Genomic DNA, 19,507 nt, shown 5'->3' with positions numbered 1-19,507 from the left:
TGCCCCTGAACAGGCAGTTAACCCACTGTTCCTAGGCCGTCATTGTAAATAAGAATTTGTTCTTACTTAACTGACTTGCCTAGTTAAATAAAGGTTCAATTTTAAACAAATAAAACGACCCATTGTGCTCATATGCCGTCCATATTTTTACAGTGGATGTTTTTATTTAGGTAATTTAAGCTGTAATCTGCTTCTTTTAAAGAATGATACATTATCTGCTTTTAACTTTAAGAAAAAAATGAAAACGTACATTACTATTATCTATTCAAAGCTCTTTTCAAATGTTTGGTGTGCTACCTTTATGGACCCGTAGCCTCCCTTGATGTTCGCAGTTTTAAATGAACAGACAGCCCACTCCACCTTCTAACCATGCCTTGACTTTGAAAGCTGATATTCAAATAGGTCTGAGTGTATTTCCGGTTCTGCCGAGGGAAGTTGTGTTTGGCTGTATGAGATGACAGGGGCTTCTTTCAGTGTGCATAATGTTGTTTGCTCCAGTGTGTATCTTTCACAAGGAGAACTCAAGGTTAGAGCACAGAGCTCTAGCAGAGATCTGGTTAACTCTACTTCTGTGTGCGTGTGTGTGTGTATGCATGTGAGAGAGAGAGAGAGAACCTGTTGTTGTGTGGTTGAATTAAAGAAGTATTCCTGGTTCTATTTTAACTCGCTTTAGTAACAACTCATACTTTTCTAGGTTTCACAGTGCAAAGCCATGTTCATTCTCTGGTTCTAGACACGTCTTCATCACTATAACAGGTAGGTCATCTGGCGATAGCCCAATCACTATACAAACCTGTCTTCTTAAGGAGAAACTGTCTGTTAGAACACCCCCAGGAAACTATGTTAACTGGAACAGAGGGTTCCACTTCCAAATTCAGGATGGATTTTGAGATGCAGATGTCATAAAGTCAGAGTTCCTGAACCAAGGCACAAAGTAATTGGGAATATAAACTGCTGTGCTTTCCCAGAAAGGTCTGCTGAGAGATGCTGCAAGCGGACAGCAGGATTCACACCCAGAAAATAGGCTATTTTAAACATTCATGTATTGATATAACCCAGAAAACATCCCAAGCCCTTGCAGTGCAGTGTGTCAACTAGACTACGCCTCTGTGTTCATCCATTAAACTAACGCTGTATTTGTAGATATTAGTATGACTGAGTGGCTGTCTCAGTCTAAGTGGTTTGTATATTGGGAGGAGAACGCAGTCAAAATGCTGTGTGTGCACCCTTACACAAAAACACATACAGAACACACTAACACAGGGAAATGCTGTGTATGTGTATCCTTGCACCTGTAATGAAGTGATTATGCTGACTAAGAGAGAACAGTGCTGTAGTCACACACACACATACACAGTGCAGTGTAATGATGCTAGCTAACCTAAATGGCTTGGTGCATCGCTGATAATTACCCTGGCAGGCCTCTGCTATTGAAACCCCTAAACAGATCAGGGGCAGAGAAATAGGAAATAGTAGACAGTATTATGAAACAGCAAGCTCGCTCTACCTTCTGCAGGACGAGAGATGAACGTGTGAAAGTGGGATGAGGAGAAGAGCAGAAGTCAAAAGCACATCTGGAGTTCTATAATTCTGGATGAAACAGAATCAGGTATACAGAGATCTGGGTGGAAGAATGCCTCAGTAAAAGAAAACTACTGTAGAGAGGACATCCAGGGTCATTGCACTGAGACGAACCAACCCCAAAGCCTAACAGATGCACGCAGGGAAGCACACAGTCACACACGCAGTCACACACACACACCCAATCACACACACACACGCACACCCACTCTCAGACACACACACACACACACACACACACACACTCTCTCTCACACACACACAGGGAATAGAGTGTCCTCCGACTCTGAGTAGTAGTAGTTATTAGTATGAGATCCAGGGAATCAGAGAGAGGGGTTGGAACTGTGTAAAGAGTCCACTCAGGACTACTGAAGGACACAACTGACGGACTGGGAGGAGGCTGGAGGATGTACTGTAAAGAGAAGGGAGGAGGCTGGAGGATGTACTGTAAAGAGAAGGTAGGAGGCTGGAGGATATACTGTAAAGAGAAGGGAGGAGGCTGGAGGATATACTGTAAAGAGAAGGGAGGAGGCTGGAGGATGTACTGTAAAGAGAAGGGAGGAGGCTGGAGGATGTACTGTAAAGAGAAGGGAGGAGGCTGGAGGATTTACTGTAAAGAGAAGGGAGGAGACTGGAGGATGTACTGTAAAGAGAAGGGAGGAGGCTGGAGGATGTACTGTAAAGAGAAGGGAGGAGGCTGGATGATGTACTGTAAAGAGAAGGGAGGAGGCTGGAGGATGTACTGTAAAGAGAAGGGAGGAGGCTGGAGGATGTACTGTAAAGAGAAGGGAGGAGGCTGGAGGATATACTGTAAATAGAAGGGAGGAGGCTGGAGGAAGGTACTGTAAAGAGAAGGGAGGAGGCTGGAGGATGTACTGTAAAGAGAAGGCTGGAGGATGTACTGTAAAGAGAAGGCTGGAGGATGTACTGTAAAGAGAAGGGAGGAGGCTGGAGGATGTACTGTAAAGAGAAGGGAGGAAGCTGGAGGATGTACTGTAAAGAGAAGGGATGAGGCTGGAGGATATACTGTAAAGAGAAGGGAGGAGGCTGGATGATGTACTGTAAAGAGAAGGGAGGAAGCTGGAGGATGTACTGTATAGAGAAGGGAGGAAGCTGGAGGATGTACTGTAAAGAGAAGGGAGGAGGCTGGAGGATATACTGTAAAGAGAAGGGAGGAGGCTGGAGGATGTACTGTAAAGAGAAGGGAGGAGGCTGGAGGATGTACTGTAAAGAGAAGGGAGGAGAGTGGAGGATATACTGTAAAGAGAAGGGAGGAGAGTGGAGGATATACTGTAAAGAGAAGGTAGGAGGCTGGAGGATATACTGTAAAGAGAAGGTAGGAGGCTGGAGGACATACTGTAAAGAGAAGGTAGGAGGCTGGAGAATGTACTGTAAAGAGAAGGGAGGAAGCTGGATGATGTACTGTAAAGAGAAGGGAGGAGGCTGGAGGATATACTGTAAAGAGAAGGGAGGAGGCTGGAGGATATACTGTAAAGAGAAGGGAGGAAGCTGGAGGATATACTGTAAAGAGAAGGGAGGAGCTGGAGAATGTACTGTAAAGAGAAGGGAGGAAGCTGGATGATGTACTGTAAAGAGAAGGGAGGAGACTGGAGGATGTACTGTAAAGAGAAGGGAGGAGGCTGGAGGATGTACTGTAAAGAGAAGGGAGGAGGCTGGAGGATGTACTGTAAAGAGAAGGGAGGAGGCTGGAGGATGTACTGTAAAGAGAAGGGAGGAGGCTGGAGGATGTACTGTAAAGAGAAGGGAGGAGGCTGGAGGATGTACTGTAAAGAGAAGGGAGGAGGCTGGAGGATGTACTGTAAAGAGAAGGGAGGAGGCTGGAGGATGTACTGTAAAGAGAAGGGAGGAGGCTGGAGGATATACTGTAAAGAGAAGGGAGGAGGCTGGAGGATGTACTGTAAAGAGAAGGGAGGAGGCTGGAGGATGTACTGTAAAGAGAAGGGAGGAGGCTGGAGGATATACTGTAAAGAGAAGGGAGGAGGCTGGAGGATGTACTGTAAAGAGAAGGGAGGAGGCTGGAGGATGTACTGTAAAGAGAAGGGAGGAGGCTGGAGGATGTACTGTAAAGAGAAGGGAGGAGGCTGGAGGATGTACTGTAAAGAGAAGGGAGGAGGCTGGAGGATGTACTGTAAAGAGAAGGGAGGAGGCTGGAGGATGTACTGTAAAGAGAAGGGAGGAAGCTGGATGATGTACTGTAAAGAGAAGGGAGGAAGCTGGATGATGTACTGTAAAGAGAAGGGAGGAGGCTGGAGGATGTACTGTAAAGAGAAGGGAGGAGGCTGGAGGATGTACTGTAAAGAGAAGGGAGGAGGCTGGAGGATGTACTGTAAAGAGAAGGTAGGAGGCTGGAGGATATACTGTAAAGAGGAGGGAGGAGGCTGGAGGATGTACTGTAAAGAGAAGGCTGGAGGATGTACTGTAAAGAGAAGGGAGGAGGCTGGAGGATGTACTGTAAAGAGAAGGCTGGAGGATGTACTGTAAAGAGAAGGGAGGAGGCTGGAGGATGTACTGTAAAGAGAAGGGAGGAGGCTGGAGGATATACTGTAAAGAGAAGGGAGGAGGCTGGAGGATGTACTGTAAAGAGAAGGGAGGAGGCTGGAGGATGTACTGTAAAGAGAAGGGAGGAGGCTGGAGGATGTACTGTAAAGAGAAGGGAGGAGGCTGGAGGATGTACTGTAAAGAGAAGGGAGGAAGCTGTATGATGTACTGTAAAGAGAAGGGAGGAGGCTGGAGGATGTACTGTAAAGAGAAGGGAGGAGGCTGGAGGATGTACTGTAAAGAGAAGGGAGGAGGCTGGAGGATGTACTGTAAAGAGAAGGGAGGAGACTGGAGGATATACTGTAAAGAGAAGGGAGGAGGCTGGAGGATGTACTGTAAAGAGAAGGGAGGAGGCTGGAGGATATACTGTAAAGAGAAGGGAGGAGGCTGGAGGATGTACTGTAAAGAGAAGGGAGGAAGCTGGATGATGTACTGTAAAGAGAAGGGAGGAGGCTGGATGATGTACTGTAAAGAGAAGGGAGGAGGCTGGAGGATGTACTGTAAAGAGAAGGGAGGAGGCTGGAGGATGTACTGTAAAGAGAAGGGAGGAGGCTGGAGGATGTACTGTAAAGAGAAGGGAGGAGGCTGGAGGATGTACTGTAAAGAGAAGGGAGGAGGCTGGAGGATGTACTGTAAAGAGAAGGGAGGAGGCTGGAGGATGTACTGTAAAGAGAAGGGAGGAGGCTGGAGGATGTACTGTAAAGAGAAGGGAGGAGACTGGAGGATATACTGTAAAGAGAAGGGAGGAGGCTGGAGGATGTACTGTAAAGAGAAGTGGAAGAGAGGAAATAGAGAGAAAGGAAGAGGAGAGAGGATGGAAGATGGTAGTGTAGAAGGACAGATAATGAAATGAAGTAAAGAGGGGGAGGGTAGAAGAAAAGAGAGGGGGTGAGGAAAGAGAGGAGAGAGAGGTGGAAGATGGTAGTGTAGAAGGACAGATAATGAAATGAAGTAAAGAGGGGGAGGGTAGAAGAAAAGAGAGGGGGTGAGGAAAGAGAGGAGAGAGAGGTGGAAGATGGTAGTGTAGAAGGACAGATAATGAAATGAAGTAAAGAGGGGGAGGGTAGAAGAAAAGAGAGGGGGTGAGGAAAGAGAGGAGAGAGAGGTGGAAGCTTGTATTTCTTAAAAATAAAGGGTTTGATTCCAAAATGCAATAAATGCAAATTGTTCACGTATGTCATAGCATTTTCCTTGATGGCCAAAAAGCTACATTTTTGTCTAATCTGACCAGAGTACCTTCTTCCATATGTTGGGGGAGTCTCCCCCATGCCTTTTGGCGAACACCAAACATGTTTGCTTATTTTTTTCTGTCCACTCTTCCGTAAAGCCCAGCTCTGCAGTGTGCGGTTTAAAGTGGTCCTATGGAAAGATACTCCAATCTCCACAGTGGAGCTTTGCAGCTCCTTCAGGGTTATCTTTGGTCTCTTTGTTGCCTCTCTGATGAATGCCCTCCTTGCCTGGTCCATGGGTTTTGGCAGGTTTGTTATGGTGCCATATTATTTCCATTTTTAAATAATGAATTTAATGGCGCTCCGTGGGATGTTCAAAGTTTCAGATATTTTTTTATAACCCAAACCTGATCTGTACTTCTCTTCAACTTTGTCCGTGACCTGTTTGGAGAGCTCCTTGGTCTTCATGGTGTCGCTTGCTTGGTGGTGCCGCTTGCTTAGTGGTGTTGCAGACTGGGGCCTTTCGGAACAGGTGTATATATACACTGAGATCATGTGACACTTAAATAAAGTCCACCTGTGTGCAATCTAACTAATTATGTGACTTCTGAAGGTGATTGGTTGCACCAGATCCTATTTAGGGGCTTCATAGCAAAGGGGGTGAATAGATATGCACGCACCACTTTTCCATTTATTTATTTTTTATAATTTTTTGTAACAAGTTATTTTTTTCATTTCACTTACACATATTTTGTGTATGTCCATAAAAAAACATTTCAATTACAGGTTGTAATGCAACAAAATAGGAAAAACGCAGTGCAAGGCCCTGTATATAAAAAGGAAACGTGTAAAACTATGTGCTATGTGATATTTGCACAATATAAGACAAATGTATTATGTTCATATTTATTTATGTATTGATACTTTATTACATGCAACTGTTAAAACCCAATCGGGATGCTTTTCCTATTGGAGTTCTGATGTTTGGGGTGGATATACAGCGGTTTGCCACAAAACAATTTGTCTCTCTAAAATAAAATGACCTTGCAATATATTCTAAACTAAGTCATGTCTGTCTTTTCACTAGCCCATGTCATGGTAAGACAGAAAATGAATATCTATCTCGTTCATAATGTGTTTTTATTTCATGTCAATTTACCAATATTTCTGAAAATGAATATATCGCATTTTGTAATTAAACTCTTCAAACTTTACTGAGGCATGTTTGGTTTAATTCAGCCCTGTGTCTAAACAGCTTTTGTATTTTACACATTCTCCACCTCCAAATTCTCCATTTCTTCTACCTCCCCTGGCAGGGTGTGTGAGGGAGTGAGTGTGTTTCCAGAGTGGAGAGTTAGGCCTTTTGCATCATTGATGTTCACACTATTAACACATTAGAGAGGCAGGCGATCTTCCAGAGGCCTGCCGGTATGGAGACAAACACACAGATCTGCATGTAGACGTCAGATCACACACAACTTGATCAGGAGATGGAGAGTCCCGTAACTGATACAGTGAAACAGCATAATAGTGGTACCTACATTTACATATGGGCCCTTTTGCACTTTGATGGAAACTGACTCATCAGTACACAGTTCTAGTAGACCAAGTAAAATCAGTCCGGTTACTGGATCTTCTTGGTGAAGGAGTCCCAGAGAACAGCTAGTTGGGCCTTCAGGTCCTGGGCCAATGGGTCCAGCTTCTTCAGCTCCTCTCCATAGGGGGCCAGGTTCTGCTGGAGCTCCTTGGTTCTCTGGGTAAGCTGTGTCTGGAAGCTCTGGGTCAAGGGAATCATGCTCTTTTGGAACTCTTCCAGGTTCTGGTCCATTTTCTGTTTCAGCTCCTCAGTGTAGGGGCCCAGCTGGGCCTGCAGCTGCTGCACACTCTTCTCCAGGCTTCCCTTCAGCTCCTCACTCTTCTGGAGTAAAGTGGTCTTCAGGGTGTCAGAGTCCAGGGCCTCAGCGTAGGTGGTCATGTCCCTTTTCAGCTCCTCCACCTGCCTCTGGATGTCTGCGTTCCACTCGTCAGAGTAGGGCTGCAGCTTGGATGTCAAGGTGCTCAAGTCCTTCTCCAGACGAGCCTTAAGCTGCTCGGCCTCCTGGGAAAACTTTGCCAGCAGGTCCTGAGTCAGAGGAGTCACCTGCCCGCGCATGGCCACGGTGTACTGGTTCACAGCATCAGCACTCTCAGAGACCATGGTGCTATGGAGACAGAGAGAGAAAGATCAACACAGAGGCAGAGTTATTGAGGTTAACAAACAGGAAGTTAGTTTTCGCAACAGTTGTTATGAAACACCATTATATTGTGTTATTGTCTACATATTGAGACTTACTTGACTTCGTGTGCCACCTCTGACTGTCGGATCTTCTGTAGGGTGTCCTCAGCGGTGAGTGTTGCCTTGGCGACATAGTCCCAGAATGCATCTTTCACCATGTCCAGCTGTTGCTGAGACGGGTCCTGCCAAAGGCCACTGGCATTGCACCCTTTAAGAGAGGTCATGGATTATTTTATTTTCAGGATAGACTGGAGGTTACTTGAGATGATACATTTACTCCTGTCATTGATATTACAGTACTGTTACATTTAGTATTGTCAATTTGCTCCCTGTCAAAAATACAAACACTACAGCCAAGTGTTGATAAATGAAAACGTATTAAAACGTATTCTCCACTCACCAGTGAAAACAGCAAGAACAAGCAGCACTAAGACATTCATGACTGGGCTGTAGGCTGTTAATTGGAGAAAAAAATACAATTGGTGAATGAAATATTAAATTCAGTTTCTCATCCCAGATATTATTGTAGCCTGTGTGATTAAAAAATGCCTAGAGGCAGCTAGTGTCTTACCTGCTTGAGAGAGCTTGTGTCCTTGTTTCTGGTAGTACTGTGTACTGCAGGTATCAGGGCTGTGTGTATATATAGGGGACTGGCAATTGTAGTGAAGAACAAAGTCCAGGACTGAGTGTCCTGCTGTATGTCCTCTTGTCACATCGACTGCCACATCACATCCTCAGTACTCTGGGGACACGTTATGGGGACCCAGATGACCTGTTGACACCATCCATTTTAGGGTCGTCATATCAACGTTAGACATTACGGGACAGTTTCCCAGGCACATATTAAGCCTAGTCCTGCACTAAAAGGGCTTTAAATAGAGAATGCTTTGAAAATGTGTTTTACTCTAGGTCTAAAATAAATCTGTGTCTGGGAAACTGTCTCTGTAGTTCTACGGTGTTACTTCATCTATAGGGGGATGAAATGGCTGAAGAATTGGTTGATAGGTAAAAGCTGATTATTATTCACTTATTTGTATTTCAAGTATGTCATTCGGCTCTGACCGCTAGCTGAACACTGTCTTCCAGATTAGGGGTGAAATTAGAGATTGATTAAATATGGACTAAATGTAGACTTGATTCAAATGTCAATAGAAATGAATGAATGAATTACATTAGTCATGAGATGATGTGTTGGGAAACAAGTGGCAATGAAAATACGTATGGTGACGCACTGATGACTCAGTGGACTCTGAACTTTCATATTGCAATGTCATATGATAAGAAACATCGTGAGGTTAATGTTTGTCTGACGTTCTCTTGTGGTGAGTATTTTGTCACGTAGAGATGCTTCTTGTTGTAAAATGTACACTAATCCTATCGCCCACCACAAAAACAAATCATACAACTCTATATAGAGGGAGTTAATAAATCCAAAATACACGTACATGTTTACCCCAAACGCGTACATTAAATACATTCTTTGAATGAAACAAATATTTTAACTTCATATAGCCTGACAAGAACTTTGACCCCCAACCCAGTGGAGATTGTTTTGAGGAAAGGGATTGTAGTTCCTTACACAACCAAGTCCTACACTTAATACTCAGTCAGATAAAGCTGAATTGTTGCACTCAGTCTTTCAAGTGAAATTGCTGATCAGAATTCATACCCTAATGCTATTGTTGTTTATGGAACCAAATGATCTAATAGGTAGTTGCTAAATGCTGACTCTTCTTTTTAAAAAATGATCTTAAGGGTTTCAGTATATTTTCCAAGTCAATAAATTCAATTGATTCCTGATTCCTTTCAGTGGAGTCGGAAATAAACATAAACAAAGGCGCAGAGAGATCATCCATAGAAGAAGATTTGGTGGAAAATCCAATGAGTTCTTGCTTACTTTAATGGTGCTACCATATATAATGTGGAATCGTACATTCTATACAATCTATTTCTGTCCACTCTCCTGAGAGTAGAGTTTCTGTATCACCACAAGGCTGCAGGGCTGTTCCACTCCTAATGATTGGGTGGAGGAATTCACAAATGAACAAAACTCAGAATAAAAACAACTCAGGGCCAAAATAATGCTTGTGAGTGTAATGTTTGTGAAAATGGCTATATTATGGAGTTCTAACATGTTAGTTGCGGCTGTTGTGTTTGGTTGTTTGTGTGATGCACAAACATGGAGACCATCATCACAGAAACCGTTGGGTCAAGCTCTTCAGCAACCTCAGCAGGCCAGACAACCTGCCCCTGCCTCTGGAAAGCAGCTAGGACAGGGTTAGGACAGTTTGGGAAACCCTGATGTAGAGGACAGTGAAAAGGTGTCATGTGGAGACCCAAGCACAGTGCTCCTGATTGTGACACCTTAAATAAATAAATAATGTTCCTAAATGTTGCATTTGCTTGACCATCATCCTACCCTGATAACAGTGATGGTCAGTTGTTGGTGCTGCTGACCAGGGATGCCACTCTGCCCCACCTGGAACTGGATTCAGACCCAGCACAGAGGAGTGTCATTACTGTCCTATTGGCTGTCTGCTGTCTGAATGAAGCACACAGCCACTCACGCACAAAACACATCTATCACCCTGTGAGTGTGTGTGTCTCTCGCCCAACCGCTCACGGAGAAAGCCCATCTATCAGGCTGTCCACCGCTCGCTCTCACGCCTGCATTACGGCCCTGACCTTTTTACCATCTGTCTCTCTGCCTGGGTATAGGCGGACAGGCTGTGTGTGTGTGTGTGTGTGTCTGTCGAAGGTCCCAGCACCCATGGAGAGCTAAATCTCATTCCCCAGCCTGACGGATGACTGCTGCTGAGAATGTAGGACACACACACATAGACACACACAAACACTCACACACACAGACGTTCACTTTGCCCTCAAACTTGTGGTCTCACTTCATTTATCCTGCTCTGGAGGTGCAATTGGTGAGAGAGAGACATGAGAATATGAAATGTATTCTCCCTGTAGAGTTACACTCTATAGTTTCAACACGATGATTCTGCTTACAGGGTGAGTAATCTGACTAGAGAGAGATCTGTTACACACCTGCTGTCATCTGAAGTCATAGACCTGATCTGAGGGCTGTGCTGCTTTCCTTGCTTCTTTTCTAGTCCCTACTCTTAATAAAACACTAACTTCAACAACGGAGAGAGGTGTCGAATTAGAACACTGAACCTCGTAGGAAAATAGACAGAGGAAAGCACAGAGCAACATCAATGAGAGAAGGAGAAGGAGAGGAGAGAGGATGGTGATGTAGGAGAGAGAGGGGAGAGAGGATAGAGATGGAGGTGAGAGGATAGAGAGAGAATGAGAGAGGATAGAGATGGAGGTGAGAGGATAGAAAGAGAGAGAGAATGAGAGAGGATAGGGAGAAAGGAGAGAGAGAGAGGGGGGATAGAGAGGGAGAAGGAGAGAGGATAGAGAGAGAGAAGGGGAAAGGATAGAGAGAAGGAGGGAGAGAGAGGGAGAGAGGATAGAAAGAGAGAAGGTGAGAGGATAGAGAGAGAATGAGATAGGATAGAGTGAGAGGAGGAGAGAGGAGAGATAATAGAGAGAAGGAGAGAGGATAGAGAGAAAGGAGAGAGGTTATAGAGAGAAGGAGAGATAGAGAGGGAGGATAGAGGATAGAGAGAGAAGGAGAGATAGAGAGAGAGGATAGAGGGAGAAGGAGGGTGGATAGAGAGAGAAGGAGAGATAGAGAGAGAGGATAGAGGGAGAAGGAGAGAATGAGAGAGAGGATAGAGGGAGAATGAGAGAGAGAGAAGGAGAGATAGAGAGAGAGGATAGAGGGAGAAGGAGAGAGGATAGAGGGACATAGAGCTGTGATTGGGATGCATTGGTGGGGAAAAGGGATGGAGATAGAGGGAAAGAAGGATAGACAAATGTGTGTATGGGGTGCAGCAGTGGGAAAGATGGAGCAGAAGAAAGATAGGTGTGTGAGGTGAGGTGTGTGTGTGTGACTGTGTTGCAGTGGAGCGTAGCAGGCAGCAGGCCATGGAGTCATTGACAAGAGGTGAAGGGGACATGCTTCCTCATTCAGAACTATCCTGCTGACCTCTGGGACAGTGTGTGTGTGTTGGTGTGTGTGTGTGTGTGTGTGTGTGTGTGTGTGTGTGTGTGTGTGTGTGTGTGTGTGTGTGTGTGTGTGTGTACGTGTACGTGTACGTGTACGTGTACGTGTACGTGTGACAGAGCAAAAAGTCACCCTCCATCCTATTACAGTGATGTCAGATGAATGTGGTTAGATCAGGGTCTGTGCTCTCACAGCTCTCTGCCCTGATAGAGTATTTCTGTGGCTTAGAATTAGCCCACTGAGGCAGTCAACCAAAGCCTTACAGTACCTGCAGGGGCAGATGGGCTAGCGCTGGTGTGTGTGCGTGCATGCGCCTGCATGTATGTGTGAGCCAGGGGATTTGGGCTTCTGTATACAGCCACATCCTGGGATTTACTGAGAGCCAGACCATTGTCAGCAGAGAGAAAATCCATCAGTTTCTTCACCTTCCTCCGTCTCTCCCCTCCTGTCACTCCATCTCCACATTTTCTCCACTCCCTCTGTATCTATCCCCCCTTTTCACCTCTTCTCCTCTCCCTCCCTTTCTTTCCATCCATTCCACCCCTCCATTCTCTTACTCACTGCAGGCTCCTCCTCCTAAAAACAGAGAGGAAGCCTAGGCCTCAAAACGGTCTTGGCTGAACATCAACACAGTGTGTCAACTAACTTGTGTGTTAGGGAGAATCTGGCAGTGTGAGTCGATGATATTACTCTGACTATCAATTTACCAACATCCCCCCCCCCCCCCCCCCCCCCCCCCCCAAAAAAGGCAAATCTTTAGAAATTACATTATGGTACTGTTGATTTCCCCTGCTGTTATGTTGGCTCCACGCTATGGAGAGATGGAGAGACCAATACTCACTAGATCTACAGCGTGGGGAAATTAAGCGTGTGCATGTTGTTCTGGCAACATTCATAGTTCTGAGAGCGAAAGAGAGAGAGTGTAGCGTGAACACTGGAAGTTGGGAAGTACAGGGAAAATGTAATAATAAATAGAACATAGTACAAAACAAGAAACAGGAAAAGCGTACAAACATGAAACAGAGTCAATAAGGCCTGAAGAAAGAACCAAGGGGAGTGACACATATAGGGGAGGTAATAAGGAAGGTGATGGAGTCCAGGTCAGTATCACGTAACGATGGTGGCAGGTGTGCGTAATGATGAGACAGGATCTGGAGCACTACGAGAGCGGCTCTTTAAAGAGTTACCATCTCCGGAATTAAACTAGGTCTTTACCTATCACATCTATAAACAGTCAACTTATTAATCATAACCTCGTATCATATCATCATTCTGAACTGTCTTAACCTCCTTGCATCTGCAAAAACCTGAACCTTACCTATGATTCAGTACTACACAAATTGATTTAATGATTTATTTACTAGCTAATTAAATGGTAACACAGAATAAACATACACACTTAATACGTTAAAAACAGGTCCTAGCGGAATGACACAACCTTGGATGCTTATTACAAAAGTGATGGAGGGGGGGTAGAGAGGGACAAAGACATCAACTAGTCTCACTTACAGTAATCATATACTTTCCACACGAACTGCCGACCTCTTTGAGTAAGGTATCGTGAATGTATTTACGTGAAATGTCTTGGTTCGCCGGATCTCTCTCGGTGGACAGGGCCGCCTTGGAAAGGGAGTTGGGCCTTTTCGCGGCATGCTTGCATGGCTCTGATTGTCCAAAATGGTTCCAACAAGTCTCATACTTTTGTCCTTCTCTGTAGTTATCTGGTGACTTGTCATGTAGTCCTGAACCGAACTACAGAGTTTATTTTCCTTCCATTCGCTCCTGAAGATGCTTCTTTGTAGATAGGCTAGCCAGCCGGGTCGATGGTCCCCAGTGGGGTGATGAGAGTAGCATAATACAATGGTTTGAGCAGAGTAGTAGAATGGTCCTACATAATTCTCTTTCGAAGATACTTTACTTAGGACAGCTAATCAGCCGTACCAGTGATTGTCAGGGAGGTGAGTTTATCGTCTCTACCTCTTGTTGAGATTCAAAGTTCAGACCACTTTAAACGTGCAGCTGCAGCTTGACGCTTTTCTGGTCTGGTATGTTCATTTCTTTACCAACCATTTATTCAGGTAGTTTGAAAGGGGCAGTTCCGTCAGGCTGACACGCTCTCTGACCTCACTTGGGGGCATAACTTGTTACTTTCAAAGTTTATGTAAAGCAATTATCTCTTATAGCTCCTCAAATCACGTCCCTCTCTTAACAAAAACACTTTAATAATTGTTCATATTACATGCACAACGCATAGGATGGACACTTCATACATGTAGTGGGTAGACTTTCCAACTTACAGTATTTCCTTTATAACATGTTTAAAGACATCACAAAATAACAAACAAAATGACATTAGTGTTCTATAGATCACCTCTGATCATTCCCCATGTTCTATGTTAGAAATATTGCTCCAGTTTTCGCTTTCGAACGTGTTAAAGTATCTTGAAACAAAGGACATTCCTTGGTGAATATTGGAGAGGAAGACCTGGACATGAGTTGTTAATCCTCACCAGTTACACCCCCTCCCCCCCTCTGCGGGTGAGAGGGGAACTGATTATTCATTGCAGACCTGATCTGACCTATTTGAATTCTCATGGTCAGTCATGACAGTGGTAATTAAGATGGATAGAGAGATCATTACTCTGTGTTTCCTCTGAGCTGCTGCAAAAAGAGAAGAGCGACCTTTTTTAGACACACCTGTCTCTGCTCTCACACACACGCACACTTCTGTCAGAGGTATTGCTGGCTAAACTGAGCAGGAAGGTGCCAGAGGGAAGCTCTAAAATACCATTCCTCTCATCACATAAATGCTCCCTCTCTCCTCCCCCCTCCCACTCTGTCTCTAACTCTAACAAATCCAACCTCTCAGTTGCTGTGTTCTCTCTCACTTCTTAAGTCTAAACTAGGAATTGAACTAGGGCAGTAAACATTACTCAAAGATGGTTAATTCAACCTCCCACAGAACCAAATTATCTGTTTGTATTTGTGACCGACCGGGTCGATTCGGTCTTATGTGGCAAAAAAATATATTGTGTTTTTTTACATTGGATGAAAGTAGACTCATATCATTCACTACAGTTGAGTAACAATGGGAAAGTAATTCTGCTTTGAAAGTTGATCAACTTTCCTTTGAGAAAATGGCCCTTGAATTTTTTGGCACCTACTGGAGAGCTCTTCTTTGTCTACACCCATTCAGCATTGTTCACACCCTCTTAAGCATTAGCCCCACCCATCTCTTTAACGATTCACATGCGAGGCTATGTACTAAACAACCAAAGATTTCAAGACTAAAGGCTTGTTTATACTATGAGTGTGTTCGTTAATTTAATCTGGAATACCAGAGTGCGCTCTGGGCGTTCGTAAACTCAGAGTGTTATCAGATTGTCAATTTGGAAATTCAGAGCGTTTCACTCTCAGAGTGTTCAGAGCGCACACTGAACGCACTGGCCGAGGAGTAGGGTTGATCCAATCGTTCTGACCTCACAACAGCAGTCAAACACCCAAGCTAGCTGGCTAACGTTGGTTAGCTTGCTAGCTACTTCCAGACACAAATGAGAGAAAAGCTCACTCTGACCATTTTACTCACCCTAGCAGAGCTGGTTAGGCTGTTTTTATGTTATCCAGAGCGTTGGTGACTGAAACTGTGCTGCTGACAACAATTTAATGAGGCTTTTTTGCCAACGTTTACAGACACTGGCCATATTCAATGGGTGTTGAGCGTTCGTAAATTCGTCAGTTATTCTGCACTCTGGCGAATTTACCAGCTACATCTACATGGACAGTTATCGCAGTGACATCATAAACATTCTATTGAAATAGTTATTTGCATAGTGGAGTCTTTTGTTTAGACACATAGCTAGCAAGCTAAACAATGAACCATAATCCCAACTCATAACGTTACTACCCTATATGAATCTGTAGGTAGCTAACATTAGGCTATAACAAGAAATGCAAATGTCTCTGAGATACGAATAATATTACTAAACAGATCATACACATAATGTTAGCTATCTAGCCATCCAGCTAACATTAGCTAGCTAACAGTATACTTTAACTTCAAATGAAAATGATTTTTTGACAAAATTAGAAACGTGTAATATCTGAAAATATCTGAAAAAAATATACCTGTATACCTGGATCGACGCTTCTCCCTCTCTGTCATGGATGCCATGTTTGCCCTTAGTTTGAAGATGAAATCCGGAGACAGGTGTTTTATATAACATTTACCATTCCTCTCTCAACTCAGTCTCAGGACATGGTCACTCGTGGGGTGTGTGAAATAAAACCTAATAATAATGTGTGCCTTTAGTTTACATGTAATCTGGCCTAGTGGGACTGAGCTGGGATATTATGTTGAGAAAATTGCAGTGTCACTAAGCTAAATAACAGCTTGGGCTGAGTTTGGGCTGCTGGATGTGTGTTTATGTGTGAAATATCATCATACATATGTTGCTAGATTCTCTCTCTGGTGTTCTGTGCACTGTAAGCTCCCAAACACTGTAAGCTCCCAAGTGTATTCTACACTTAGAACTACTGATCCAAACTAGTGTCTTACGTCAGTTTCTATTGTAGTTTTAGAATCACACTGAAAATATGTGTAACAGTTGTATTCAAAGTCGTGGTCGTGACCCCAACAAAAGATTATGAGTACAGATTATTGTATGGGACAATATTCAAATGTTTTTGTGAAAAATGAATTTATTGAGTTTGAATAACACTGCTGTGGACCAACTGGCTATGACCATGTCTATACAATTCCAGTCCATATAACTATTGTAACTATTGCCCAGGTCGTTGCTGCAAATGAGAATGGGTTCTCAGTCAACTTACATGGTAAAATAACTAAATAAAATATAGCCTTATAGTGTTACTAGGACTCCAGCTCCAGCTCTGTACTCTGATGACCTCCATCCATACAGTTCATCTCTGAAGTGATATCCTGGGATCTGCTGTGCTGTGATAACCCAGCTAGTTCGTCATCAGACCTCTACACACCTGAACCTGAATCAACCCTCTTCTCTCTTCTTCTTCTCTCATCACTCTGTTCTCTGGCCGGGGTGGTCAATCAATCTGGCCGGGGTGGTCAATCAATTGAGAGACACACACAGACTCAACAGGAACCTCCCCTGTTATCAGAGAGAGAGAGCGAGAGAGAGAGATGGAGAGATAGGTGTGTGTGTACATGTGTGCGCGCGTGCGTGTGTGTATGTGTGCATACACTGTGCAGTGTGTGTGTGACAGGGCTTGCTGTGGCAGCTTGCTGCCTGGCTGGGTGATTGTCCATCAGAGATCCTGTCTGGATTATAAAACCAATCAGAACAGAGTGATTGCTGCAGCCAGATGGTGATTGGATCATAGCCCACCACCGCTGCCACACTACCGCCAGGAAAACAGAGCGGGAGGGAGGGAGGGAGGGAGGGAGGGAGGGAGGGAGGGAGGGAGGGAGGGAGGGAGGGAGGGAGGGAGGGAGGGAGGGAGGGAGGGAGGGAGGGGTTGAAGGAGAGATGGAGGAAGGGAAAGAAACAGATGAGGGAGAGATTGAGGCAGAGGAAGGGAGAAGAGAGGGAGAACCAGGCAGAGATAGAGAGAGATGGAACACATAAAGAGTATGTAGGCTATTCAATATTCTCCTCATGCTGCCTGTAGAATGTGATTTAGCTCAGTCCGACACTCACTCACAGACATCTACTTTGAGGAACAATGTTCTTGTCTGGGATAGAACCGTTTGGTTAGTTTTGATAGAATGTCTACTCATCATAGAGTTTGTGTGTGAAATCGATGTGTGAAATCATCTCACTTCATTCTAGTCAGAAGTGATGTCTACTGATGATGTGATATCTATCTAGTGATAAAAAATACTTGTCTTTCTGGAGAGACAAATGTGCTGCCTGGAGCTGAACTTCATAGAACAACCAACAGAAATAAGTTATGAGATGATGATTAGTTCTCTTATATCCTAGCTACAGTAGACAAATACTGGCCGCCACGCTCTCCTGTAGTAAGTCAGAGTAGTAAGTACAGTAGTACTCCTGTAGTAAGAGACAAATAGGCTCTCTCACACCCAAACACACACACACAGACGCAGACTCCTGTACTCACATATACAGTAGAAGTCAGTTGAAGTTTACATACACCTTAGCTAAATACATTTAAACTCAGTTTTTCACAATTCCTGACATTTAATCCAAGAAAAAATTCCCTGTCTTAGGTCAGAGGATCACCACTTTATTTTAAGAATGTGAAATGTCAGAATAATAGCAGAAATAATCTTTTATTTCAGCTTTTATTTCTTTCATCACATTCCCAGTGGGTCAGAAGTTTACATACACTCAATTAGTATTTGGTAGCATTGCCTTTAAATTGTTTAACTTGGGTCAAACGTTTCAGGTAGACTTCCAGAAGCTTCCCACAAAAAATTGGGTGAATTTTGGCCCATTCCTCCAGACAGAGCTGGTGTAACTGAGTCAGGGTTGTAAAGGCCTCCTTGCTCGCACACACTTTTTTAGTTCTGCCCACAACTTTTCTATAGGTTTGAGGTCAGGGCTTTGTGATGGCCACTCCAATACCTTGACTTTGTTGTCCTTAAGCCATTTTGCCACAACTTTGGAAGTATGCTTGGGGTCATTGTCCATTTGGAAGACCCATTTGCGACCAAGCTTTAACTTAAAGTACTTTAACTGATGTCTTGAGATGGTGCTTCAATATATCCATATAATTTTCCTTCCACATGATCCCACCATTCTTTATACACTCGAGAAACTGTTGAGTGTGGAAAAGCGGTGCCCCTGCCACCTACTACCATACCCGTTCAAAAGAACAACAATATGTTGTTATGCCCATTCACCCTCTGAATGACACAAATACACAATCCATGTCAATTGTCTCAAGGCTTAAAATCCTTCTTTAACATGTCTCCTCCCCTTTATCTACACTGATTGAAGTGGATTTATCAAGTGACATCAATAAGGAATCATAGCTTTCACCTGGATTCACCTGGTCAGTCTATGTCATGGAAAGAGCAGGTGTTCCTAATGTTTTGTACACTCAGTGAATCTACAGCTTTACATTTCATTCTTAGTTTAACTTTTGGTGTATATACTCATATATTGCATTTCGATTACTGTTCCAGTGTTATTTCGCTTTTTAACTGTAATTGTCCTGGCATATTTTAGGATTATTATTGGTGTACTTGTCTGACATTTTTACTGCACTGTTAGGAGCTAGTATCTCAAGCATTTCACTGCACCCGCTATAACATCTGCTAAATGGTGTACGTGACCAATACACTTTGATTTGAAATACAGAAGAGAGTGCCTGATGTCTAGCTGTGAGTTAACAGGTTGTTAGTTAGTATATGTGTGAGGTACGATCAGAAGGTTTGTTTTTTCTCTAGGGGCAGTTTGAAAGGGCCTGAGCGGTGTGGGCATGGGCATCTGCTGCTCCTGCCCCTTTCTAACCCTCTATAACCCTGTTGGTACCCCTGCTGTGGCAGATGTGGGTCAAAGGGCAGAGGGGGAGAGGGGTGTGTGGGGTGAGAGAGGTTGAGAGGAGCAGCTGGGCTGTGGAGAGGGAGGTAAGATGTTGCAGTGAACCTGTGTGTTTATCTGCATGCAGAGTAGAGCAGCACCTATTTACCTGCAATACATTAACATGGACAGCAGCAGCCTGAGGTAGACCTAATGGGCTGGGGACAAAGTCACACAGCTAATATACGCTTTATAAAGAGGAACTGGGTGGAGGAAGGAGGGAAAGAGAAAGAGATATGAGTCCATGTGGATGTTGGTGCAATACTGTAATTAGTATAATCCCTCTCAAGGACTTTAATTTTAAGCGATTACAAACTCA

The 19,507-nt window shown here is 44.0% G+C and overlaps 2 protein-coding genes across 2 annotated transcripts in view; one reads left to right on the top strand and one right to left on the bottom strand.

The window, feature by feature from the left end:
- LOC109904675 (ephrin type-A receptor 6-like) overlaps positions 1-19,507 on the top strand; it is a 247,547-nt gene that overhangs the window by 177,657 nt on the left and 50,383 nt on the right. The window lies entirely within an intron of this gene.
- On the bottom strand, positions 6,204-8,236 carry LOC109869018 (apolipoprotein A-I). The gene is made up of 4 exons (XM_020458832.2): positions 8,156-8,236; positions 7,985-8,038; positions 7,642-7,792; positions 6,204-7,510 (listed from the first exon to the last, which is right to left on the bottom strand). The coding sequence occupies exons 2-4, from the start codon at positions 8,022-8,024 to the stop codon at positions 6,934-6,936; spliced, it is 768 nt and encodes a 255-aa protein (XP_020314421.1). The 5' UTR covers positions 8,025-8,038; positions 8,156-8,236; the 3' UTR covers positions 6,204-6,933.

Source organism: Oncorhynchus kisutch, linkage group LG2, assembly GCF_002021735.2.
Source record: "Oncorhynchus kisutch isolate 150728-3 linkage group LG2, Okis_V2, whole genome shotgun sequence".
Classification (NCBI taxonomy): Eukaryota; Metazoa; Chordata; class Actinopteri; order Salmoniformes; family Salmonidae; genus Oncorhynchus; species Oncorhynchus kisutch.
The sequence above is the reverse complement of the archived record's forward strand: the minus strand, read 5'-3'. Positions and strand labels throughout refer to the sequence as shown.

Bases quoted from the DNA above. Each gene is read 5' to 3' on its own strand.
- LOC109869018 (XM_020458832.2), bottom strand. From the start codon at position 8,024: ATGAATGTCTTAGTGCTGCTTGTTCTTGCTGTTTTCACTG. The intron at 7,793-7,984 runs GTGAGTGGAGAA...CCTCTCTTAAAG, and splicing joins TGTTCTTGCTGTTTTCACTG to GGTGCAATGCCAGTGGCCTT. The intron at 7,511-7,641 runs GTAAGTCTCAAT...CTGTCTCCATAG, and splicing joins GAGGTGGCACACGAAGTCAA to CACCATGGTCTCTGAGAGTG.